General features: G+C 52.7%; 1 protein-coding gene and 1 long non-coding RNA gene across 2 annotated transcripts in view; one reads left to right on the forward strand and one right to left on the reverse strand.

Moving 5' to 3' along the window:
- The first annotated feature begins 2508 nt into the window (after nucleotides 1–2508).
- Nucleotides 2509–26736, forward strand: part of Tgm2 (transglutaminase 2) — a 31297-nt gene continuing 7069 nt past the window's right edge. Inside the window, 10 exon segments of the mRNA NM_001173102.1 lie at nucleotides 2509–2586; nucleotides 5571–5750; nucleotides 10700–10942; nucleotides 14667–14785; nucleotides 17306–17434; nucleotides 17845–18022; nucleotides 21311–21446; nucleotides 21984–22087; nucleotides 23671–23910; nucleotides 25525–25809. Coding sequence (NP_001166573.1) covers nucleotides 2577–2586; nucleotides 5571–5750; nucleotides 10700–10942; nucleotides 14667–14785; nucleotides 17306–17434; nucleotides 17845–18022; nucleotides 21311–21446; nucleotides 21984–22087; nucleotides 23671–23910; nucleotides 25525–25809 — 1624 coding nt within the window. The 5' untranslated portion in view covers nucleotides 2509–2576.
- On the reverse strand, nucleotides 13787–20025 carry LOC134476002 (uncharacterized). The gene is made up of 4 exons (XR_010047390.1): nucleotides 19513–20025; nucleotides 18210–18352; nucleotides 16684–17546; nucleotides 13787–16103 (listed from the first exon to the last, which is right to left on the reverse strand). It is a non-coding gene; the product is annotated as an uncharacterized LOC134476002 (long non-coding RNA).

Genomic DNA, 26736 nt, shown 5'->3' on the forward strand with positions numbered 1-26736 from the left:
TAGAGAGGCCTGGTGGTGATCACACAGCCAGACATGATCCCAGCAGCCTCCTATTCTAACCACTGCATAGCACCTCCCCTGCAAGGGGTGATGCAGGCCTCCTGACTACACTGTCCAGGGGCTTGAGCCCAAGGCTGCATCTTCTGGGCCTCACTCAGAGTTTTGAACCCTTACTTTCCTAGTGAGGTAAGATGGGGAAGGGTTTTCTTCTCCTTCTGAACAAAGTGGGAAACTGACGTCATTGTGGCTAGAATTCCAGTATGTGGCCCCAACCTGGGCTCTGGCCTCTTCCTGCACCTTCTCGGAAGCCAGTCCTGAGCCCCAACTGCTTCCCACTAGAGTTGCTCAGGCTCTGAGTCACCCAGTAGCCACAGTTCTGTGGAAAGTGGGATCATGGGAGAGGAAGGAAGTGGGGTGATGGTTGGGTACTGGTGAGCATTCACCCTGTGCTGGACCTAGGATAACCTGAAAGATACCCTCACAGCTAGCACCACTGAGCACCAGGTGTTTGCTCTAAATTCTCTCTGTGCAGTCCCTGGCTTGATCCTCAGGACACCTTGCATGGTGGACACTGTGATGGTCCCTATTTTCACAGATGAAAGCTGAGGCACCAAAATTAAGTGGTGTGCACAGGACCACACAGAGCAGAAGCCAGCGTGTAAGCCTGGGTCTCTCTGCCACCCGTACCACAGGAGATGGGTCAAGATCAAGGCAAGCCACTGCGAGGTGGAAATAACCATCATAATCAAAAAGCCATTTATAACATAATCATATCGATGGTTACAATAAAAGGATGCTGGGCATGCTTCAGATTTACAATTTTGGGGCACCATGATGGAGAGAGAGCAAAGCCTCCTGAGCTCTTGTCCTCTGAGCACCCCACAGTGCACACTGAGAAGAAAAGGGAACCAAAGGGGAGGAGATTGCATCTTTTACAAATGCAGAAGGTCAGAGAACGGCCTTTGGCAAGCCTGGCCCTTGTGGAAACACACAGCCTTCTTTCTACCAAGCTGTCTGTCTCTATTGGCGGTTTCTTTCTTGTGAGGCCACATTCTGGGCCAGTCAGTATTTCTGTGTCAAGGCTCAGTGACCTTAGGTACTGTCTGTTCATCACACACAAAGAGGTACCAAGCCTCTGGCATTTTGATCACTTTCAGCTCAGGCCTGTGAGCGAAGGATTCTTGCCCCCATTCTAGGAGGAGCAAATGAAGGCCAACATAGCCAAAGTACCTGCCACAGCGACATGGCCATCAGAGTCGAACTTGAACTCCAGCCTCTACACTGACAGCCATTCATGGCTGTGCCATCAAAACTTTCACTGGCTGCAGGGAACCACTTCTGTAGCAGTATCGATAAAAGGTGCCTCAGGGGCCACCTCTGCAGGTCAGCAGGGCCCACACTACACAGTGGGAACAAACCCACTGTGTTCCCTGAGACTCCAGTCAGAGTCCACCGACCAGAGATGAACCCCCACTAAAGCAATGCAGGTGTGTGTGTCCCCACCTGTGTCATGCAGGAAACAGAGGCTGGGGCCAATCCTACAGCCCACATCCACCTATGAGGTAAACTTGTTTCAGACACAAGGGTGGGGGAAACCCATGGGCCTTTGTCTCTCCAGGAAGCCACCCTGCTCCAGCCTCTTGGTGGGTGAGGAAGGAAAGGAGGCTGGGAGGCCAGAGGTGCCAGCGTTCGAGAAGTCAGAGGCTGAGTCCCACAAGGCTGGCCTTGCTCTCTTCTGGCACACAATGAGCCTCCCGAAGGCCAGTGGATGGATGGTGGGAGGAGTAGGTGAGAAGGTGGGAAGCAGAGGACAGATGATTCGATGGGTAGCGAGACAGTGCAGCCTCTGCAGGTCTGAACCTGAGCCACATCCGCAGGTGGGTCCCGAGCTGCAGCACCCAGACACATGCTCATTTTGGCGTCTGAGGTGGTATGGCACTTGGTGGGTGCCTGTCTGTGTGTTTGGCTGTGTCAACACCCTGGGGCATCTCTGAGATTCCAGTCTGGTTTTGTGTCCCTGTTCCTGTGGCTGTGTCTAAATCGTGTGCCATTTGAAGTGTTGTCTACACCCACTGTGTCTCTGTGTCTGCAGCTCTCTCTGTGTGTTTCATGTGTATCTCAGTGCGTGCGTGTCCCTGTGTGTTGCTCTCTGATGGGACCTGGAAATTCAGTATCTATGGCCCTAGAGAAGAGTGGTGGTTTTGCCCTGGGGACCCCACGTGTCTGACCTAAGTGCTCCTGTTTCCGGTCCAGGCTGCCCGAGATCAGACTCTAAGGTCCCAGTGCATCTGCCTGTCTTGCCTTTCCCGTGCATCGGTCCCAGCCTTGCGTTCCCTTCGGCCCGCCAGGGGGCGGCCTTGCCTGTGCTCCTCCCTGGGGGTCGGGTGCCTGGGGCAATACATGTGGGCACAGGGCCCTCGTGGCCTCGGCCGCCCCGCCTACCCGCCGCCCCGCCCCGGCCCGCCCCGCAGCGGGCTATAAGTCCAGGTCTCAGCACAGCCCCAGCAGTGGTCTGCACTGCACGGTCGCCGCCACTTCGGGAGCCGCCGCTAGGAGCAGAGGAATTTGGCCCGACCATGGCAGAGGGTGAGTGTCAGAGTCCGTTTGCACCACCGCTCCTGACTGGGGTCGCCCTTGCCTTTCTGATCTCTTACCTCCTGCTGGGGCTCAACCCAAGTCTAGGATTTGGAGAGCAACAGGTGGGCTGCGCTGGGTTGCGCTGGGTTGGGCGGGGCAGGGCAGGGTCACCTGGCTTCCAGGGCTGGAACTGTTGGGATCTCAGTTTCCTCATTCCCAAGGCATAAAAATGAGCCTCGCTCCCTGGATCAGGTGAGGAAATGGAATTCGAAAGCATGGTGTAAACTGTAAAGTGCGTTCCTGGTGGGCCACCCTCACTGCCTCACCCCGTTGGTGGAAGCTGGCTCCCTGCAGCGGTGCCCCGGGGTTCAAAGCGGTCTGGGATGCTGGCCTGGCCTCAGGACACCGGGCTTTGGCTGGACCCTGCTGGCTGGGAGAAAGTGTGGCAGAGCAAGCCTGGCTCAAGCATCCTGGGAGGAGGGGACTGGGGCCAGACATGTTCGCTTAGGGTCCTTCTTGCCCTCAAGGTCTGTAATCCCACCTCTGGGCACCTGTTGGGACTCAGTTTCTCCTCCTGTAAATTACAGACAGTAGTACCAGGCCTTCATACAGCCAGGAGGGATGAAGGTGCAGGAGAGATGCTTAATTAATTCCCACCCCAGCTTCCACCCCTCCCTAGTGACAGGACTGCTTAGGTTCCAGGGCAAGGAAGTTGGATAGAACATGTTCCTAAACCCCTGCTGCTGGACCCAGCATCCTTGCTGGCTCTTAGGCCCTGTCCACTGGGGACTGGCCTCTGCCTGTACTGCAGCCCTAAGGTTGGGAGATGGGAAGGTGTGGTCTTGACCAGCCCCTACTCAAAGAACCCGACATGCTGTAATGTGTCACCTCAGTGGTCTGTTGTTCCCAGTGCAGCTTCTCATTCCTATGCCAGAAGCAGGGCTCAGTGAGGCTGGAGGATCCTGTAGATGCCAGTTATGATGAGCTCCCAGCTCCATTGCCACAGCAGCTATTTCTCACAGGATCCCACTGGCCTTGGCAGTGTAGAAGTGCTACTGGTCCTAGGCTTCTGGACTCTACTTCTGCACCTTTGGAGCTGAAATGATTTCTGCAGACCTTTCTTCATATCATAGTGAACGCACCCCAACTTCCCAGACCAGGGACTGGCCATTCTCAAGTTCCATTGGGGAAACAGTAATCTCTTTTTTTTGCCTGAGTCTCTGGGGCTGAAGTTTTCAGAGACAGCACTTCCTCACCTGCAGGAAGGCCCACCTCCTTGCTGCTCCGGACAAGAGGGACAGTGCCTTCTCAGGCCAGGAACAACCCAGGACTGGGAAGGACAGGTGGTGGGAGGGGCCCGGGAGAATCTGCCTGAGCAGTAGAGAAGGGGCTGCAGGGCAGCCTCCAGAATCTTGCAGCCTGGTGAAGCCCCAGAGCGGCCACCTGCTAGGGACATGCAGCCACCTAGAGTTTCCCTCTGCAAAAGGGGATGGCCACAGTGGCTTTAGAGCAGAGTTGCTGTGCAGTTTCAGTTGAGGTGGCCCACAAGGAAGCTCTTGGCTGTCACAGGTCACTTTGGCCCTCACTTTGGGGATGTCTTAAGCAGGTAACAGGAGACATGAATGGGTGTTACACTTGAGGGACCAAGTCACTGGGTGGCTGGGCAAGTCCCTGTCCCTGGGCCATGGCCGGACCTTGTGCCCTCCACTGGCCTTGCAGCTCTGAGAGGCTGCCTTGCCCTCCCCTAGGCTCCCCAGTCTTGGCTTTGAACTTGCCAATTTATGTGACTTGTACTTCCCTCAGGCCGCCATCTGCCTGTCACCTTTTGCTGCCTCAGTCCTTAGTGTCTTCTGGAACTGAAAATAGGGCTTTCCTGTGTCACACTCCTGCCTGGGCTGGGCCAGACCTTCTCTGCTCCCTTTGAAGCAGTCCTTGGGGGTCTGAGGAAGCAGGCACAGGTAGGGAGACGCATTCGTGCAAGATCACACAGCAGCAGAGCACAACTAACACCTACAAGACACCAAAACTGCTGTTGTATTTAAACTTTTTTTTTTCCTTTTTATCAGTACCGGGGATCGAACTCACGACTGCCTGCTTGCAAGGCAGGCGCTTATGCCGCTGAGCTAAATCCCCAATCAGATTATCTGTAAATATTTCAATGCAAGTCTTTAAAGAATGAAGACTCTTTTGTATACCTAAATAAATTAATAAACTTCTTTGTTTCACCATTATTACACCCATGTTTGAACTTCCAGTTGTCCTAGACAGGTATTGAATGTTCCTAACTGGGATTGCAAAATCAGATCCTAGTAAAAGCCCCGTATCACAATGGGTTGAAATGTCTTGGCTTCTCTTTAGAGAGTCTCCTTTCAACTTTACTTCTTTTCTTGCTTTATTTAAAAAGAAGCTTATCAATCCTTTGTTTGCCCAGAGTATAAATTTTTTGACTCCTTTCTGTCCTGTATTTCATTTAGTAGAATCCCCAGTCCTGGGTATTTCCAGTAAACTGAAAGTTGGACCTAGCTTCAAACACCATGTAATACTAGACCACGTACTTCCAGATTGAAACCCGCCCCCAACACCCCCATCCCATCGAACCAAGCTGATGCAGCACCATGCTCTGTGCTGGTCACCCACATGCACTGATTGCTTTCACACTCACAACTGCCGGGTGGATCCTGCCATGCCCCACCTTGGGGACAGATGAGGAAACTGAGGCACAGAAGACCTGAGTTGGCGGAGGCCACTCAGCTGGAAGTTGGTGGAACTCCTTCCAATGCGCTAGAGTGGGCACATTCTGTGCCTAAGAAACTTAGGCCGCTGCAGGCCAGCCAGCCCCTGTGAGACCATGGCGGGTGAAGGGGCAGTGGAGAGAGGGTCTCTTGCTGCTGAGGAGTGCTCCCATGTCCGGGTGCTCAGGTGTGTCACTAGGCCTCACAGGCCACAGAAAGTTACCATTACCACTGACGCCTCTCACGTCCCCGTCTCCTCAGATCTGATCCTGGAGAGATGTGATTTGCAGCTGGAGGTCAATGGCCGCGACCACCGCACGGCCGACCTGTGCCGGGAGAGGCTGGTGTTGCGGCGGGGCCAGCCCTTCTGGCTGACGCTGCACTTTGAGGGCCGTGGCTACGAGGCTGGTGTGGACACTCTCACCTTCAACGCTGTGACCGGTGAGTCCTCCTCCTCCTCTCCCACTGACCTGTTCTGGAATTCACTGACCCTTGCCCCTTGCTGGACCCAGGACAGATGACTTCATGCCTCTTAGCACCTGGAGACAGTCCGAGCTATCATTAACTCTGCTTTACAAATGAGAAAACTGAGGCCCAGAAAGTGAAGTGGGAGATGTCAGCCAGGCTGCCCAGACTTATAACAAGGACACCTGGCTCTGGAGATGCTATCATCACCGGCCTTCGGAGGCAGCTTTCTTTCACCAACCTCCACTAAGACCCTGCCTGCTCTTTCCCACACCAAAACAACTTTCTAGTCTCTTATCAGCTGCTTCTTACAATCCAAGAACCCCCCCCCCAGGCCTCTAAGATCAGTTCTAAATAAGATGTGGGTGACAGAGAAAGTCCAGCTGGCTTGAACCCCTTAGCAGTCTGGGCTTCTTACTTACTGTGTGACATTGGGCAACTCACTTAGCCTCTCTGACCCTGAGTTTCATCATCTGAACAGCAGTCACAACAGAAGGCTAAGGGAGAAGACCCTGTAATGCTGATTGCGTTTTCTAGTTTTGTTCCAGTGTCTCCAGAGATGGGAGGAAGGACATTTAGGACCATCCAACTTATCCCCAGATGCCCAGGACCCATTTTTCTTATGTTGATTGTTCCTAGGAAAGAGGCCTTGCCAAATCAGTTGGCCTGGCTTCTGACCAGCTGACACCACTTCCTTGGGGTCAGGACAGGGCCACCTGGCTGGGACTCTGGCTAAGGTCTCTGAAAGGCCAGCTCTGTCTGAGGTCTTTAGGGGGCAGAAACAACAGCAGGCAGGAGCTTCCCGGGCCTTGTGAGGCCTTATTTACCTGGAAGGCTGTTAGATAAGGCTTATCATGGAGCCTCAGGCAGTCAGGATATCCCTTCCATTTGGGTCCTCCCCACCCGTCTCTTTACCCAGGGCCATCCCCCAAACTAGCACGCCCCAGACCCTTTCTGACAGAGCCCAGAGCACCCCAGCAAGTCCCCGGTCTTTCTTCTGGCCTTGATTTCCCCTTCTGTCAAGTGGGAGATTGAGTGACAGTAAAGATCTAGGGTGGTGCCCTGAGGTAGTTATGCTTGCAATGGTAAAACACCACAGCATCTCTGAGGCACCTGTTGCATGCATGGTTGGCCTGAATCCTCCCAGTGTGGAAGCCAGACAGCACCCATCTTACAGGGGAGGGAACCACAGCTCACAAAAGTCAAGTCACCTTTGTCACATGGTGAGTTAGGGACACTGCAAGTCTCCAACCCTGACCCTGTCGTGAGTTGAGATTCTTTATCACTACAGCCCACAGTAGGCACATTTGCTATCACCCACCACAAGTGCCTGCCCATGATCTTCCAGGAAATGGGGTGGTGGGTGGGTTCCCAGCTGGGACAGGCCAGGCTGTCCCACCTTCTTCCTTCTCAAAACAACCTTTCTTTTTCTGTTTTTTTGGGCAGCTCAGTGGTAGGTAATTAGGACCCCAGATTCAGGTTGGGAGCTGGGAAGCCGACCTTCCCAACCCAGCAGCTAATCTGCTCTCTTGTCTCCTTGGACTTATCTCAAACCACAGCTGACTTGCCCGTTACTCCCACGACCCCTGTGGGCAGCCTCTTCTCACCAGCCCAGCAGCCAAGACCCTCAGTGGGCTGGGGAAGCTGATGGGACAATAGCAGGAAGCTGGGCCCCCACCTCCAGAGCTGCCTTGGGTCAGCGCCCAGCCTGGGCCCTGGCCAGGGACCACGCTCCCATGTCAAGGTCACTGTAACTTGTGATCAGCTCGTCCTGCCATTCCAGGGAAATTAAGGCCCAGAGAAGGCAGAAAGCTAGTCAGGAGTCTTAGTGAAGGAGCATGTGCCTGGCCTGGGCTGTTCCCAGATGACTGGGAAACCCAACAGGCTCTGTCCCAGGGCACAGATCGGACTAACAAACCCACTCTTCTCAGGGATAAAATTCTACTTTGCTGAGCATGGCGGGTGGGGCGGGTGGAGGTTTGGCTAAAGGGTGAGGAGGATCCGTAGGAGGCTGAATGGAAAGCTTTACTCTGGAAGCCTCAGCCACCCCACCCAGCCACCAGCAAGGTCTGGAGCGGTACAGGACTCCTGAGGTCCCCGGGATCACCTGGCCCAGAGTGGCCCCTGTGATGTCCCCGGCCCCACCAAGACCACTGTGTTAGTGATCCTGAAAACAGCATAGGTGAGCAGCTGTGAGGCCAGGGGACAGCCTGTCTTCACCCCTCAGAGCCTCTCAGAAGAAAGGGCTGTGTGTGTCTTTGCATGGCTGCTCCGAGGGCACTGTGTCAACAAGACAGTGGCCATGGGACCCGGGCAGGCCTGTTACCATGTACACCAGGTAATTGAATGTACGAACAGGGACATTTCTGAGTGTGCTGGGACTAAAGACCTCAAGTGGGGCTGTCCCGAGCAAATTGTGACACAAGGTCACCTCAGCCTTACCCTGAAGGGTCTCAGCCTCAGTTTCCACATCTGTGTAATTATTTAGTTGAACTAAAATATGTCCACGTCTCATTCCAGTCTTCTAAATCTGTTCTGTGGCCTGAGCATCCTGATGTTTATTTAACGGTTCTTATTTTATTTTATTTTTGCCCTATTGGGAACTGAACCCAGTGCCTTCGCACTGAGCTGGGCCCCTAGCCCTTTTTATTTTTTATTTTGAGACAGAGTCTCCATAATTCATTAAGTTGCCCAGGCTGGGCTCCAATTTGTGACCCTTCTACCTCAGCTTCCCAGAGAACTGAGATTACAGGCATGTGTCACCACGAGTGGTCCCTTTTGACGAGACTGCGGACAGTGCACGTGTGCTGCGTAGTCACCACGACAACTGCTCTCCACGCACTCTCACCCGGCCTCTCGGCAGCACTAGGCTTCAGAGGTGACAACAGTATACACTAGTGATGAGTTGTTTGTTAGCACTCACATCAGCCTGTGAGAGGGTCCTGTGGCTGGCCCCATTTTACAGATGAGGAAACCATGGCATTAAAGGCTAAATAACCTAAGGTCTGAGACCTTTTTCAGAGCTGGAATGGGATCTCCCCATGCATATAGTCCAAATCCGTTTTCTTCTTTGATGAAAAGACTGCAGATCAAAGAGGCCTGGGGTCTCTACCTAGATCACTCAGCACTCATGGGTAGAGGTAGAGAACTAAATTTAGGGTGGCTCTTGAGTCTCAAGGTGGTCTGGTTCCTCCTTGAACATCAGCTCTGGAAGTCAAGGAGCCTTTAAAGGCTTCCATTTGGCTCCTGGCCACTGGCCAGGCCCCAGAGGCTGGGCATGTCTTCTGCAGGATGGGTATATTTGGGCTGGGGGCGAGGATGGGGCTGGCAGGCTGGCAGGCTGGCAGGAAGGCCATTGCTTGGGGGAACCTCTTGGTGAGCAGGAGATGATACTGGCGACAGAGGGTAGGCAGCACTACAGCCTCAGAGTCGGAAGAATAAAAATAAACTTTCCCGGGCAGCTGCCCAGGCGGGCAGAGAACATGCTCTGTTTCTCCTTCACCGCCCATGTCCAGAAAGTGACCAGCCCCTCCTGTCCTGCCCATGACTCAATCCTGCCTGTGTGAGCCCTTCCTTCCTCCACCAAGAAAGCAGCCACGTTTGTGACACTGTTTGTGTCACTGGCCTTTGAAGCTCTGTCAGAGAACATCCTCTGGAAAGGAGAAGCATCCCAAGAGCCTCAGACCTGGCTCTGATGCTCACTTTACACAAGCCCTGGAGACTCCAGGGAGCTTCCTTTTATCTATCTGGGCCTGTCCTCATCTCAGGGGGCCTCAGAGGAAACAGAGCGTACAAAGCCCCTGACCAAGTGTGAAGGCCGTGGGGAGGTAAAGGCTGAGTATAGAGAGCCCTCCCTGTTCCATCCCCATCGTGGTCTGGGAAGTTTGTATTTGCAACCCCATGGAAAAGTTATTGGAATTCTAGTGAGTTAATCCCAGTCTACCAATTCCAGTGCAACCCATGAGGAGAATAAAGACATTAAGACATATTTATGGTTGGAGAGCCAAGGGCGTCCTAAGTCTGGCCAGAATGAGGTTCATCAGACCAAAGGCCTCGACCCAGGGCCTAACCTGGATTTTAATAATTCATGAAGAAGGGAGTGGCTGGAGGATGAGTGACTGTGCGAGAGGTGGGAATTACATGAATACTGTGAGCTGGGCTAGCTAGGAGGCCGGAAAACATCTTTGCAATATGCAGACACAAGAATGTGCAGAAAGACCAATCTGAATAACAATTGAGGTAGCATTTCATGTTTAGGGGCTGGTGCTTCAGCTCTGACGTGCAAACTTTTCTGCCCTGGGAAGTCATAGCCTCTTATCTTGAGGCTCGAACACAGTTGAAGGGAGCCAATTGAAGGGAGAAGGAAATAACTTAGCCAGCTCTGTACATATCCATATATGGAGATGGGGCCAGATTTAGCTTACAGCCAGGGGTCTCTGAGGACCATGCCCATCTTGGGCAGAGTACAGGCTTCTGTCTCTGAAGGGAGAGCAGGAGGTGGCAGGTAAAGGATTTCACCTTGAGGAGCACCTTGCTTGATTTTTTCTCAAACTACAGTCAGGCATTGAGAGCCTTGAGCCTTGAGAGAGGGTGACTTGGTCCAAAGTCACCATGGGGCCGATCTGGGTGACTGAGACTCTGCCCCAAGCTGTGCTGTGCTCCTTTCCAGGCAGATTTTCTAGTTGTGTGTCAGTGGCTTTTCATAGGTTCCCACAAAACCACCCTGCAAGGCTGGGGTTCTGATTCCCATCCTACAGATGAGGAAACTGAGGCTTTGAGGAGAGACGATATCTCTTGCCAGACTTCCTTTAGTGGTCAGTGGTGAAATAACGCTTGGCCACGGGCCCTGGGACTCCAGAGGCGTGCTCGGCCTCTGCCTGCCTTGCCTGGCCCCGGTTCACAGCTGCTGCGTTCTTCCTCCGCAGGCCCAGATCCCAGTGAGGAGGCCGGGACTATGGCCCGCTTCTCACTGTCCAGTGCTGTCGAGGGGGGCACCTGGTCAGCCTCAGCAGTGGACCAGCAGGACAGCACTGTCTCGCTGCTGCTCAGCACCCCAGCTGATGCCCCCATTGGCCTGTATCGCCTCAGCCTGGAGGCCTCCACTGGTTACCAGGGCTCCAGCTTCGTACTGGGCCACTTCATCCTGCTCTACAATCCCTGGTGCCCAGGTGAGCCACACTCCTTCCCCAGGGGCCTGGTGGGGGGAGGGACAGGGCCAAAGAAGCATCACAGATAACTGGATGAGGCCACCGTGGCAGCTCTGTGCGCCAGCCCCCTGGTGTGAATGTTCAGTTATCTCCAACTGTGGACAGGGAGAGGGGCTCATGGGAGCAAAGCCACTTAGCCAGGGCCATCCAGGTGCCCAAAGACTTTAGCCATGGCTAGAGCCTGTGTGCCCATGCCATCACGAACCCGGTCTTTATCTGTTTTTGTCTGCCGTCAGACTGGATGATTTAGAAACAGTTTATGTGGCTGATAGTTTTAGACAGTGGAAAGCCCCAGATCGAGGGACCAAACCTGGTGAGTACTTTCCTGCTGTAGCATGGTGTGGAGAGAGGTGTCACAGGACGAGAAGGCACATGGGAGAGGGGACCAGACCCACCTTTGCAACAGTTTTGCTCTGGAGCTGCTTACCCCATCCTGTGCTTTCCACATGAACCCATTGGTTGCCCCTCATGTGGCCTGAATCTGCTGTACTGGAGATTAAGTTCCGGCACATGAACCAACCTGTAGCCCAGAGCATGGCAATGTCTCAGTTTCAGAATCCCATGTCAGCAGTGGAGTTCCCCGCTGAGGCTGAGTTAGGACATCAGGTCCTGGTCCATTGTCGCAAGGCCTTGTCTTCAACCCACCCAGGCTGGTTTGGAAAGTGGAAACTGAGGGAGGTGGGGCATGGTGAGTAAGAGCAGCTTGTCCCCAGTGGCCTCCTCATATATGGTCTCAGTTGCTGCTGTCCACAATCCCATGGGGCAGACATTAGCACCCTCCTTGCTCAGACAGGAAACAGAGACTTGGAGAGTGAAGTGGCTTTGGAAGCTCTTTGACTTAGAAAGCAGACCGTGGTGGAGCATCCTGGAGGCCCAGGAGAGAGCGTGCAAGAGCCATGGTGATCTGAACGGTGGGGAGGAGGTGGGGGCTGGCGAGTACCTACTCCCAGGGCCTCAGTTTCCCCTTCTGACTAAAACAGCAGTGAGAACCACTGCCTGCTTCCTGCCTGTTCAGACACAGCAAGGCAGGGAGGGCGTCTCAGTGGTCCTCGGCCTGGGCCTGGAACAGAAAGTGCCCCCCCCACTCCACCCTGCAACTACCTGCTCGCTGGCCTGGTTTGATTCCTGGTCTTTGTTTTGAGTCATTTTATAAAAGCTCCAAGCGTCACAGGGAAACACCACCGTGGTTCTTGGGGGACACTCATTGGAAGACAACGTTGTTCACTGTCTTGGGAGCTCACCTACAATATAGGGAGAAGTTGTAGATTTGATGGCTCTTTTTCAAACATAAAGGAGCCCCCAGTATGTTAACCCAAGCTCATTTGCCCTCTATGTTTGTCCATACTTGAGCTGACATGTTTGTGTATTTTGTTCTGTTTAATTTTGTTTTTGCAATGCTGGAGATTGAACCCAGAGACTTGGTACTGGGTCATATTCCCAGGCCTTTTTAATTTTTTCGTTTTGAGGCAGGATCTTTCTAAGTTGCCCAGGCTGGGCTCAAACTTGTGATCCTCTTGCTTCAGACTCCTAGAGTGCTTGCACTATAGACAAGCACTACTAGGGCTGACTCTGCAGTCTTCGTAAGAGCTGGAATGCCTTGCACACTGCGTGGAAGGACAGTTCCCCTGCCCTATGCCCCATTAATAACCATGAGATCATCCCTGGTGGCTCACTGGGGGAGGCTGTCACAACAGTCACCCCTACTCACATAGCCTGTGGCCACATGGAACCATTTCTCAGGACACAAGAGGCCGTATGGGGACCTGCTGAAGCTTTGAGGAGATTTTAATCAATCTGCAGGGAGTTGCAGCTAGTTGACAGCCTTGCACCAGGAGCAGGGAAATGCCTATTCCCATTCTGGCCAGCACCCAGGGTTCAGCGGTTTAGGGAATGGGAAGTGAGGCTGGGGGTGAGGATGTCCTTCTTCCTCCTGTGCTTCCTTGCCCTGCCCTGCCTGGAATGGAGTGGCTGTTGGCCAAGCAGCACCATGACTGCAATGACCACTATCCCAGGGCAGGGTTCTTGAGGATCCAGGAAGTCAGACCTTGGTGGGAGTGAGGGACAGAGAGGAAATTGCTCCAGGGTATGGGAAAGGGCTGGAAACGCTTGCTTGGGAAAGAGGCCTTCCTGACCCTGAGCTGCTGAGTGGACAGGATCTTTTGCCAGTTGTGGATGAGGTTTCACGTTCCTGGGCCCCCACTTTCACCGTCTGGTGACCCAAGCAGGAGGCCCCACAGTCAGGCTCCCTCGCACCTGAGCTGTGCTGACATTTGCCGTAGGGTGGAATTGTTGGGCTCTGCTTTCTCTTTCCGCCTTTCTGCCTGCTGGTGCGCAGCCACACAGCATCCACCTGACGGGGAATTTTCACCGCACATCGATGTAGCCAAGAGCAGCTTGCATACAACCTGGCCACTGTCGCACTGGCTCTCCTCACCATGATCAATGTGGAGATGCTACAACCCGATGGAGCCCTTAGGACCCCTTCAGGGCCAGCACCCCAAAACTGGGCCCTCTTTCCAGGCTGACTTCTCCAGAGGAGCACAGCAGCCCAGGGGCTGCAACACTTCTCTCCCCCAGGAAAATGTATCATTTTATTGATTGGTTGGTTGATTGCATTCCCTGGGATTGTACTCAGGGCTTTTGCACTGAGCTGCATCACCAGCTCTTTCTTTAAACTCTTGAGACAGGGCCTGCCTAAGTCACTAAGTTGCCCACACTAGGGTCAAACTGGCAGGCAGTCTTCCTGCCTCAGTCCCTAGTGTTTTAACTTCTTTTAAAACCAGAAGAAAAAAGTGGACATTTAAATTAAATTATATGTTTCATGATGTGATATTAATATTTATTTTATGATGGAGACAATCCATGAAGGAGAGATGCCCAGGGCCCACTGAAGTCCCTCGTGGCTCTAGATTTCCCTGTCCCAGCCTCAGTTTCCCCATCTGTGAAGTGAACATCACAAAACCAACCTGACTTGCAGGCTTCTGCCTCACTTTCCTCTACCCGCTTTTCTCCTTCGTTGGCCCCAGCGCATTTTCCAGCGGCCAAAGTGTGACCCCTCTGGTCTGCTGCCCGGAATGTCACCTGCCAGGCCCAGGTAAATCTCAGAGCAGTGTTCAGGTGCCCCTTCCTCCAGGGGGTCCTCCTTGCCCCCAGGCTGGGTAGAACCTGCCTCCCCAAGCCATGTGATACTTCTCAGGCTCATTCAGCAATGTGCAGAGGTGGGCGGAGAGGTGAAATGACCTGCATAGGGTCACACACCTAGTGAAGTCACAGTGAAGGATTTCTTGACTCCTGGTTTGATACTCCTCGATCTCTTGTTTTAGCGTCAGTTGTCCTAGCTGTGAAATCTTCTTGAGCCTTAGTTTTCCCATCTTTAAAAAGAGGTTTTCAAAAGCCTCTTCCTTGTGGGCCTCTTGGGGAGAATAAATAAATTATACACCATCCATTTATTACAAGTCCTGACACCAACTGTGGGATAAATGGCAGCCTCGGATGTCACTGACTGATAACATCTTATCTCCTTAGCATGAGTTAATAATTAATGATTGCTTTTTCTGATTCCAAGGTTGAAGGGCCTCTGAGATGCTGACATGGCCTGGGGAGTTGGCACCCCAGCTGCCATCTTTGCAAGGAGCCCAGGCCTCGCTAAGTCCAGAGCTAATCCCATACCCTCTTCTGCCCGTAGCGGATGCTGTCTATATGGACTCAGACCAAGAGCGGCAGGAGTATGTGCTCACCCAACAGGGCTTCATCTACCAGGGCTCGGCCAAGTTCATCAATGGCATACCTTGGAACTTCGGGCAGGTAGGATCCCATCTGCCCCCAGTGACCACCTCAGTCCTCCTACCTGAAGCACTGTTTAAAAAATGAAGCATCCTGAGATGCCACTCTGTAGGTCAAAAAATCTCCCACCCCAGCCTGTCTGGGGTCAAGGGCCCTGAAATGGCTGAAGTGTCAGTCAGGGTCAAGGCTGGCCTGAAGTCACACAGCAGAAGCACTGGCCCTGGATTCAAGGTGGGGAAAGAATTAAGAGACTCTCTATGAGCCGTGAAGTTGGTTAGTATTCTCTAAAGAGGAGCAATTAGGTTATATATCAGCATAACACTCAGTACCTGGAGGTCACTGAGGCTATGCTAGGTGTGTGTGAGGAGGGGTCTTATACCACTGTCCAGAGCAGTGGTCCTCAAACTGGTGTGTGCATCAGAGCCACCAGAAAACGAGTCAAAGCCTAGGTTGCTGAGCCCCATTCTTGGTGTCTGATTCAGGGCATCTCTGACAGGGCCCCTGGGGATGCCAGTGCTGTCTGGCAAGCCATCTTGAGAACCATTTTCTGATGTGTTTGTAGCAGCTAGACTCCCTGACCCTAGATGTTCAGTAACAAGCAAACCTGAAACAGAGACTAAAACAACTACCATTTTCCCCTTTCTCTTCCTTTCCTTTCCTTTATTCTCTCTCTCTCTCTCTCTCTCTTTTTAGCTTGTTTTTTGAGTCATGGTCTTGTTAAGTAGCCTAGGCTGGGCTCAAATTTGTAATCCTTCTGCTCAGCCTCCCTGTGGTACTGGGATTACAGTTGTATACTGCAATACCTGGCTAACAAGCACTTCTTATGTCTTGCATGGGGGACAGCACTGGGAATTGAGCTCAGGACTTTGTGCTTGCCAGACAGGCACTTACATCTCTGAGCTATATCTACTTCTTAGGTCTTACAACACTCTGGGCAATCCAGGTCTCGGGTGGTTAGCCGTGGATGGGGTTGTGCTGGGCAGCTCATTGCTGTTCCATGGTTTCCTGTTCTCCAGCCAGTGCCCAGACTGGTTCTCTAAACCAACACTGATTTCCTCAATTATCCAGCCTCCTGGAAAACACCAGGAGAGTCTGCAGAGGACAGGCATGAAGCAGTGACCCCACCCACCCAGTCCCTCAATTTCTTGCAGTGTCTGGGAGTGTTGGTCACCAGAGTAGGGTTCACCTTGAGGTTTCCAAAGCCTATGGGCCAGGGTCCAATGGTCAGGCTTAGAGAGTCGTCCCGTGGACATAGAAAAGTCATCCTGTGTGCTCACGCTGCCTGCAGTTTCCTCATCTGAACATCATCACAAGTGGATCTGCCCAGCAGCTCCTTAGCCTGCCATGGGATGGAAGAGACACAGTGGTGTGATCATGATGCATAAGCTACATCAGAAAAGGAAATAGCTCTTATTTCTCAGGGCTTTTCATTCTCTCCTGAGAAACAAAGCAAAGTCAAGCCCTTCCTTGTATTTCCCGGAGTTCTATCTTGTATTCAGACTTGTGCTGGGCTCTGGGACATGGATCTTGAGTTGGGCTTTTAAGAACAAGTAGGAATTTGCCATGCCATAGGTGACCCTTATATCAGGCAAAGGGGACTGTCTGAGCAGAGTTCAGCAATGCACAGGGGAAGTTTTCCTCCTGAGAAATGTATTCTAGCTCGGGGAGTTTACTGTGTGTAAAGGAATCTCCAAATGAGATAGGAAAACCAGCCGTGTCCCAGCTGGGAACAGCTCCCTACACCAGGCTATGCGCAGTTGGGAGCCATAGAAGAATTCAAGCCCTAGAGGGTTATTCTGTGGCACTGAGAGAGGCCTGTGACAAGGTCTGATCCAGGACAGGATGACAAGATGGGGAACAGGGCACACAGGAGAACCCCTAAACAGAGAGGTTAAAGTAACAGCACTGCTGTTTCTCACCAATCTGAGGGTCAGCAAAGTGGTGGCCTCTGATGGGTGTCAGATGGGCAGGGCATGGAAGGTGGCAAAGCCGGAGTCCTGTCTTTGATACATATAGCTTCACCTGCAACACGAGGCGTACAGACAGCAGCAGGAAGGGCATTCATTCCAAGCATACAAAGCAGCTAGTACAAAGGCCCCAAAGCAGTGAGCTGGGACGGAATGAGTGTGGGTGAAAGTAGAGAGAGATGAGGTCAAAGAGGGTGAGCACGGATCGGGAGTCAAGATTTCACCCTGGGTGTGTTTGAAATGCCATCTGCCTCCGCTCGGATCAGCGGAGTGGGGGCTGGGCGGGGGCTGTGCTGGGTGAGTCAGGCCCTCGGCAGGAGTGGCCGAGACTTGGCTGTGCAGAGAGAGAGCGGCCAGAGGCAGGCCCGGGGGCCCTGAGGAGCTTCGTTCCCCACTCTGCGTGCTCTGTGCCAACACCCAGGTCCCCAGACAGACCCAGAGTGCAGGTGCCCCCCGGACCACTGCTCACACACTTACGTCCCCTGCACTCCCTCCCAGGCTGCTGTGTGAGAGGGAGCAGGTGGGGTGGGGGCTGCAGTGGCTGGGGATCTTCACTGTCCGCTCCTTCTGACAGTTTGAAGATGGGATCCTGGATATTTGCCTGATGCTCTTGGACACCAACCCCAAGTTCCTGAAGAATGCTGGCCAAGACTGCTCGCGCCGCAGCAGACCTGTCTACGTGGGCCGGGTGGTGAGCGCCATGGTGAGTAAGCCCAGGAGTCCACAGGTTCCTCTCTAGCTGCTGCAGTGACATAGCTGTGCTCTGGGTTGGGCCTGATGAGAGGTTTGAATTGGGGAGTCTCAGCCCAGGACATCTGTGTTTGGAAAGAGAAGATTTATACAAAAGAAGGCAAAGCCATGTCATCTCCAGAGCAGCGTATTCATTCATTCAGCATATATCTATCAAGTAGCACTTGTGCCGAGACCACAGCTAGGTGGGAAACATGCACGGTCCCTAAGTGCACAGAGCTTACGTTCTGATGAGCCCCCCACAGCCTGTGTACTGTGGCACCTGCACCCCTGCCCTGTCCTTGACCCCATGCTGTCCTCACCTGTGCCTGGCCTCACTGTCACCCTGACCCCAGTGTATCCCATGATGCCCTGTGATTGCAGGTCAACTGCAATGACGATCAGGGCGTGCTCCAGGGACGCTGGGACAACAACTACAGTGATGGTGTCAGCCCCATGTCCTGGATCGGCAGCGTGGACATCCTGCGGCGCTGGAAAGACTATGGGTGCCAGCGCGTCAAGTACGGCCAGTGCTGGGTCTTCGCTGCTGTGGCCTGCACAGGTGGGCTCTGCGTGGTGTGGGGCTGCACCTGCCTTCCTCCTCCCTAAGCCTCTGGACAGTCAGAGAGCACCATCACAGGCATCAAGAGACCTCAGCTGTGGTCCTGTCTCCCCCCACCAAGGCCACAATGTGCTGTGTGCCAAGGAACTTGCAGCCAGTCTTCTCCAGTCTTTTTTCCAAAACCTACCTCTATGGTGGTACATAGGATCAAGGGATATCTTGTAGGAGATAGCATGGGCTCAGGGTTGGAAACAGAGCCAGATAGACCTGAGTTAGAAAATCCACTGTGACCTTGGCAGATGACCTCCTGTTGAATCTCAGTTTCCTCATCTGTAGAATGGGGACAACAATAATAAGAGTGGGACATAAAACTGCATAGTATAGATCTGGCCCACTGTAGCTGTCAGTGATAATGATAATAATAATATCAGCAATATCAGCAATGTGTGACCTTGGGTAAATCACTTAACTTCTCTGAGTCCCAGTTCCGTCTTACATAGCATGGGGATGATAACACAGTGAACCCTTGACTTAGGAACTCAATTCACGCCAGGGCTGGTTGTAATTTAAGCTTTCAACTGAAGGCTTGGGCTCCTCTACACAGCATTCAAAGTCTCTCCTGTATATAGCAAATCTCAACGTCCTTAGAGAGTCATTGGCCCAGAATTTCTCAGTGAACCCTATACAGGAAAGGATGTTGCAATGTTCCTCCCAGATCTGTGTCTGAGACCATCTGGCAGCACAAGCGGCTGGCATTCAGGTTATAACTCAAGACTTTGGTTGTAAGTTAAAACTAAAATTCTGTCATAACCCAAGCTGTTGTTAGGACCAGCCAAGCATAGCTCGAGGGTCCACTGTAGTATCTTTATCCTGGGATATTTGTGAGGAGTCCAAAGTGATTTCAGGTACAGAACAGCAAATACAGATACAGTGCTGCTGTGTAATACTGTTGTTACTGTTAATGGTCTCAGGAACTCTAAGAGGTTGAGATCTGGGAGTCTCAGCTTTTCTGACTACAAAACCAGTGCTCAATGCAAAGAAGGGTCCTGGGAGACCCCGAGCAGGAGCTCCACTCCACCAGGCAGCTGGGGATCGGCTGGCCAGGGTCCCAGCCAGACTGGCCCAATCCTCCCCTTCCTCTGCCCCTCTCTGCCCTGGTTGCCAGCTCCCTGCAACCATCGATTTCGCTCCTGCCCCTCTTTGAGATCTAAAACACATCTTCCTAGAGAAACCCCGTTGTCTGGCTGACCTCTGTCCCCAGGCTCACTTGCAGACACCTAAGGGTCTGGCAGCAGGTCTGGCCTGCTGCTGCTGTGCTGCATCCAGGTCCCTGCAGTCCCCTCCCAGGCCCATGTGTGACAGACCCAGGGAAAGCTTGGCCACGCCCACGGCCCTGGGGCCTGCCTGAGCAGGCTGGGTCCCAGCTCTCTTTCCAGCCCCTCTGTAAACCCAGGATGAGATAAGGTATCTCTGAGCCTCAGTTTCCTTACCTCTGAAATGGAGAAAATAGCACGTGACTGGTTCTAGGGACCTCTTTGGGCTGGAAGATGTCACCTAGTCCTGTTTCTGACTTAGGTGAGACTCAGGTTGGGGTTCCTAATTGAAGCCAGAATTTCAGTATTTTTAGCTGGTTCCATTTTCTCCACCCCCATGAGTCAGTCAGCACCACCTGGCCTGATGGCTGCCTTGACGGGCACATGACATAGTTAGCTGTCCCCAAACGCCTCCTCAGTGCTTCCCTGGGCACTAGGCAGAGCAGACTCTGCCCACACCCACAGTTTTTCTGTGAATCATCTCAACATCCCGACAACCACTATTGGTAGCTTCTGTTACTGAGGGGGAAACACAGTCAGAGAGGGGAAGAGACTGGGCTGAGGCCACACAGCTGGAGAATGCTACAGTCAGGCTGTGCACCAGGTGTTCCTGGTTGGCAGCAGCCTGCTGGCGTTAGATTGTGATAAGGAGGCCTCTTGGGACACCATTCCGGGGAAAGGAGGGGTGCGGGTTCCTTGGCAGAGCCAGGCCTCCCTGCCTGTCGGCTGAGGACAGCATCAAGTCTGGCCCTTGTCCATTGCCTCGCTCAGAATCCAGGCGAGAGGTGGAGGGTCACAGCTGCTCCTCTCTCTCCCCGCGCCCACGAGTCTCCTGGTCAGAATCCAGAGCCCTCCGGAAAGCGCCGGCCCTGGCTGATGGAGGCACATGGCAAAGGTCACAGCCCTATTCCTCTCCCTCCCAGCTTCGTGGAAACTAAAAGTAAACACAAGACCCATAAGGATCGTTTACTGGGGCTTTCTGTTTCACTTCACCTTTTAGATACTCACTTTATCCCACTCCAAGAAAATGTCTTGTTTCTAGCTGGGCCAGGTGGGGAGGTGCATGTCTGTAATCCCAGAACTTGGTAGGCTGAGACAGGAGGCTTATTGTTAAGACCAGCCAGGGCTACAAAGTGGGTTCAAGGCCAGCCTGAACTGCATAGTGAGACCCTGTCTCAAAAAGACAAAAAAAAAAAGGTTCAGAAATTTAGCTCACTGGCATAAGTGCCTGCCTGGCGAGCTCAAGGTTGCAAGTTCAATCCCTGGTACCAAAAAAAAAAAAAAAGCTTACATTACGGAAAAGGGGAAGAGCACCCATGGTTCTGTCCCTAGGAGAACCCAGCACACTCACATGGGCCCCCTCCCAGCCCCCAGGTGCTTTGCTTGGCAGGGCTGAGGTCAGTCTCAAGATGCCAGTGTGATCCTGTTTTCATCTACTGTCAGCGCTCATTCCAGTATACAGAGCTTTGGCACAAATGAGAGCCCTCCCAAAACCTTGACCTATGCTGAGACCCGATAGGATAGTCATCTTTCTCATCTTTTGGAATGATAAGAAAACCCCAACCATGGGCAGGGCTGGAGCAGCCTAGACAGGGCAGGGTGGCCTCTCAAGTGGTGGGAGCAGCATATGCCAATGCCCTGTGGCTAGCAGCAGCATGGAGGGCAGTGTGGCTGGACCAAAGTGTACAAGGAGGTAATCAGGGGCCTGCCCCGCCCTCCAGGGCCATGAGGAGCCATTGAAGATTTATCAGAAGAGCACTGATGTCATGTTGTGTCCTAGAATAGTAAAAGGGGCACATTGGGGACATAGAGCAACCACCAAAGTGGGCACCACTGTCCAGGCAAAGGGGCTGGCACACACCATCATGGCCTGGCTGGTGGGTACCCAGCTCCTGGGGCTGCAAATGAGGCTCCCTGGGACCGGCACTTGTCTGCAGGGCCTCGGCTGGTGGGCTGACCTTTCTCTCCTCCCCAGTGCTGCGGTGCCTTGGCATCCCCACCCGAGTCGTGACCAACTTTAACTCAGCCCACGACCAGAACAGCAACCTGCTCATCGAGTACTTCCGAAACGAGTCTGGGGAGATCGAGGGGAACAAGAGCGAGATGATCTGGTGAGGTGGGGCCTGGGGGAGGTTAGGGCTGTGGTGGGCCCTGAGGAGAGGACAGCCGGGAAGGCTGAGGGAAGAGGCCACACTGGAACGGGGCACAAGAGTGGAACCGTGCTTGGGCAGGGGCTGGGCCAGAGACCTGGGAGAGGAAAGCCATAGCAGCCCTGCTCGGGGCATTTAGGGAATCAAGCTAGAAGGCGCCTGGGCAGATTTCCAAGGACACTGGACTGTCACCTACAGCTTCAGTGCTGGCCACTGTGGACCACGAGGAGGTAGGAGGAGCGTGTGGGCCAGACCCAAGCCAGGCCTAGGCCTGAGCAGAGAGAGGGAAGGATGGAGCCAAGGGGGACCAGGCTGGGAGCCCCTGGGAGGGGTGAGGTGTGGGTGAGGAGTTGTTGCTATGGAGGAGCCCAGAGGAATGCTGGGGGCCATGCTGGGCCCGGTGTGTCATGAGGTGAGTGTATCTGAGGAGACTGGGGCGGGCCACCTTGGGGAGGTCACAGTGAAAGTTGTCCATGTTCTGCCTGGTTTCCCTGATAGGAACTTCCACTGCTGGGTGGAGTCGTGGATGACCAGGCCGGACCTGGAGCCTGGGTACGAGGGGTGGCAGGCCCTGGACCCCACACCCCAGGAGAAGAGTGAAGGTGGGTGGGCATGGCCCTGTCACCTGGTGCGGGACTGGGGCTGGAGAGTTCCAGGGATTCACTAGAGACTTCGTAAACTGAGATTCCAACCTAGAGACCGTGGACCAAGCCGCATGTGTCTGTGTGTCTGTGTGTTCATTTATAATTTCATAATGTACTGCTTTTATACTTTGAAAAGTAATTCATGAGCATCGTGGGAAATGGAAACTATGAAGAAGCATGAAGGAAAAATTTAATAACTTCTCCATCCTCCCTCTAAAATCAGGCTCATTTTCATTTCCACACAGATTCCATGAATTTCAAATTAGATATTTGTGTGTGTGCGTGTGTTTGTGTGTGCTTCCATAGAACAAAGGCAAAATTTGGTAAAGCAAATGGGCCCTTTTTCATTACATTTTAAATATATACAATGTAAAGCCTAAGATTCCAAAGGAAACCAAAGTTAATAACTTTCAATAAAAATTTTTAAAAGTCTGTGCATGGTAGCACACACCTACTGGGATTACGGCGGGCGGGGGCAGGATGATCACAAGTGCAAACGCAAGCTGGGCAACTTAGCGAGTGTCACAAAATTTTTTTAAAGTTTCTTTTAAAAGCAGGGCATGCAGCTCAGTGTGAAGGCCCTAGGTTCAGTCCCCAGTACTGAAAAAATAATTTATAAGTGCATGTATGATGTACAGTACATGCTTGCTTCTTTTATATAAGAAGCCTTAGATAAGATCGTAAGTCCCTACAGTGGTGGAGAGACACGGCCTGTGAAAACATCTGTGGTGTGCACGGGTGACAGGTCATAAGTGCTCCTGAGGCCACAGCACTGTGTTGCCTGCTTTCGCAGTGGAAGGACAGGGATGTGCCAGCAGGTAGTGAATTAAAGGTGTGGTTTTCCCCATCTGAGTTCATAGACCCTGAATCGTGCAGGCAGCACCCTGCGGGCTGACACAGAGGGTCAGCAGTGGGCCTTTTCCCAGCCTGCCCACTCCTCATTGCATGGTTAGCATTGCTCCTGGAGGTGGTTTTCTGTGACTTGGTTTCCAGTGCCTGTCATTGGGTCCCATCAAAGGATGGGCTTGAATACATTCACCCAGCCTCTAATCTCCACGGCGCTGTCGCAAGCCACATTTTGGTAAACATCCGGCTCTTGGCTCCCTGTGGCCAAGCCGGGCAGGGCACTGACTTCAGCCACCTCACAACAGCTGCCTGCTCCTTGGCGCTGAGGTTTCCTTAGGTTGCCTTGAAACGGGCTTCTTTTATTTGTCCAGTACTTGCAGTGCATCGAGGGTGTGCTCAGAGCTTTCCATCTGTAACTTGAGTCCTCTTGAAGAAGGTCCAGGCATTCACCTTAAGGGAAGCTATGGCTCAGAGAACTGAATGTCTGCCCAAAAGTCACATAGCTATAGGAGGCTGAACTAAGACTGAACCTCAAGTGCTCTGGCCTCTAGGGTCCCTCTATGACTCCTGGTTCCCTCCTGGGATTGGAGTCCCCAAGGCAAAGGGCTGCATGGGCTTAAAGTTTTCTGGCTTGTGTGGTTGAATCACGGAGTCCCCACAGCCCTGACCCACCTCTGCCTCCCTCCCCCAAACAGGGACATACTGCTGTGGCCCAGTTCCGGTTCGAGCCATCAAGGAGGGCCACCTGAACGTCAAGTATGATGCACCTTTCGTGTTTGCTGAGGTCAATGCTGACGTGGTGAACTGGATCCGGCAGAAAGATGGGTCCCTGCGCAAGTCCATCAACCATTTGGTTGTGGGGCTGAAGATCAGTACTAAGAGTGTGGGCCGCGATGAGCGAGAGGACATCACCCACACCTACAAGTACCCAGAGGGTAGGTGCCGCCCGCAGAGCCCGGCCCCAGACTTGCCTCTGAGCCCTGCCCAGCAGGCCTGAGCGCCTATGGGAGACAGAGATCTGGAATCCTAGGCATGTCAGTGACCTGCCGGGTACAGTTCTCTTTTAAGAAACTGCTCAGAGATGGGTGCAGACATATTGGAGAACAGCAGTAGAAGATGATTCATTTTGGAAAGTGTTCTATCTCTATTCAGAGGAGGATTCAGTCTGTTTTTCTAGACCTCACTTTTCTGCTTGGCTTAACTGTTAATAAAACTGAGGGGGTATGCAGCAGACCGAAGCATCTGCATAGAAACATGGATAATGTCCTGATTGTAACAGTTCCTAGCTTTTTGGGCACCAGAGACTGATTTCATGGAAGACAGTTTTTCCACAGACTGGGGAAAGGTGTTTTCAGCATGATCCAAAGGAAAGTCCAACCTGTTGTTTATTAATGTACTTATCAGGAGTAGGACTTAGAGGCTGGGGATTTAGCTCAGCGGCATAAGCACCTGCCTTGCAAGCAGGCAGTCGTGAGTTCAATCCCCGGTACCGATAAAAAGGAAAAAGACCAAAAAAAAAAAAAAAAAAAAAAAAAAAAAAAAAAAAAAGGAGTAGGACTTAGAGAGCTCTAGGTGGACAACTCTACATTACTGGGTTTTTTTTTTTTTTTTATTGCAATGTGCTTGAAAATCCAGATAGACCAGAGAGGGGACTCTCCTGGAACTTGGCAGTGTTTATTTTTGCAGCACTTGACACACAGCTGGAGAAGTGAACGTGGAGGAGGAAGGGGAAGGGTGAAATTGAAGAGAAATGGGCCAAGGGAAACTTCGCATTAACAAGATAGGCTCAGTCTGACACGGGATGAGGCTTCCCTCTGCCCCTAATGTTAAGTCAGCAGAGGAAAGAGACTCTTTTAAAAATTGGATGGAGCACATCCACCCACCCGCTCCATCTGGTAGAGATTTAAGTGTCCACTGTGTGTCTGCACTTGCCTGCGCTCATAGGAGCCTAAGAAATTCTAATCCCTACCTTGGCCTGACACTTGCTGACTTTCCACAGCTGACCGAGGGCTGCACTGGAAACAGTGATCAAAAGAGGCTTTCCCTGGCCTTGGAGGGGCTGGAGCTCATGGCTTGATAGACAAATAGATTTGCTCCTAGCACCCCTGGTGCAGGGAGTAAAAGCGACACGGGAAAGGGAGCAGCCATTTCCGCCGGAGAGCTGCACAGGCAGAGAAGAGGAGGGAAGGGATTTCAGTGGAAATAATCCCTGTGCAAACAGTGGTGGGAGAGAATGCTTGCACTGTATTCATGCCTAGAGTACACCGAGCACTGTTATAGATGATAGATAGATAATGGCAAATGCAACACAATGATACCCTGGAGCAGCTCACTGGGGTAAGCATATAAGTAACCTGGGGAAGAGGTGGTCAGAGAAACTTTGGAAGAGGAGTCGGTTGGGGTTGGGTTTTAAGGGGTGAGTGGAGGTTCACTTATTGAAAATAAATAAGGTAGACTTTTCTCCTCCTGGCATAGAAATGTAGAGGAAGGACTCCTTGACGGCTGCTGTATTCGATCTGTGACTACGGCTCTCGTCCCTGTCCTTACAGGATCTGAAGAGGAGCGGGAAGCTTTTGTTAGGGCCAACCACCTAAATAAACTGGCCACAAAGGAAGAGGCTCAGGAGGAAACGGGAGTGGCCATGCGGATCCGTGTGGGCCAGAACATGACTATGGGCAGTGACTTTGACATCTTTGCCTACATCACCAATGGCACTGCTGAGAGCCACGAATGCCAACTCCTGCTCTGTGCACGCATCGTCAGCTACAATGGAGTCCTGGGGCCCGTGTGCAGCACCAACGACCTGCTCAACCTGACCCTGGATCCCTTCTCGGGTAAGGCCGCCTGTGATGGGAGTCAGCTGGCCACGAGTTAGGTGGCGTCCCGAGTGCTGAGCGCAGCTCACTTCCCAGACATTCATGTGGTATTTAGTTGGGCACAGGCCACCTGCGAAGTGCCTCATCAATCTGCATATAATTCTTGTAAGGAAAATGAGGGAAACAGATGCACAAAAGGTTAAGTAGCTTCTCCGAAGGTACACAGGAAGCGACAGGACTGTGCCTCAAACCTGTCTTGCGTAACTGTATTTTTTTGCTTATGCTTTTGTCTTATTTCATCTTCCCGGAAGCCCTGCGGACTTCCCCAGACACTCTGCTCCCTTCCCCTGGCTAATTCCTTTCCTTGCTTCCAGCTTCTCCCTCTCGGGCATCTCCCACTGCCCCGAATGCTCCTGACCTCAGAGAGAGGAAGCCCTAGCTGGGCACTGCCCATAGAACCTCTGACCAGGGTGGAGGGGTCCACAGCTGTACCGTCCAGGATGCCAGCCTCCAGCACCAGCTGGCTGCTGAGCCTTGGGACAGACCTCCTGCAACAGCAGAACGGAAGCCTTAATTTTGTTGCAGGTTAGGAGCACCTTGGCCAGAAGCTACAGCATTGGACAGAGCAGGCCTAAGAATACAAGGAGAGGACATGTGGCCTCTGAGGCAGAGGTGTCCTCCCCCTTCTCTGGGGAACAGCGATGTTAGACCAGCCGTAGCCATGGGCAATGTCGTTGTCACTCAGGCTTCTAGGCCCAAGTCTGCACAGTTGTCCCCTTGAGCCCTTAGGCTCTCTGGCACTGTCACTGTGCCTGGTTATCCTCATGAAGATATTTTTGGCTCTGCAATCACATGGGGAGGTGGCACAGAGCCAGGCATAAGTCCAGTGCCCAGCCAACATTCCCAGCAGCCCAGGCTCATTTTCTTCCCCTGGGAGCCAGAAAC

Source organism: Cavia porcellus, unplaced genomic scaffold (genome assembly GCF_034190915.1).
Source record: "Cavia porcellus strain 051 isolate PalLab524CR breed Dunkin Hartley unplaced genomic scaffold, mCavPor4.1 scaffold_5, whole genome shotgun sequence".
NCBI lineage: Eukaryota > Metazoa > Chordata > Mammalia > Rodentia > Caviidae > Cavia > Cavia porcellus.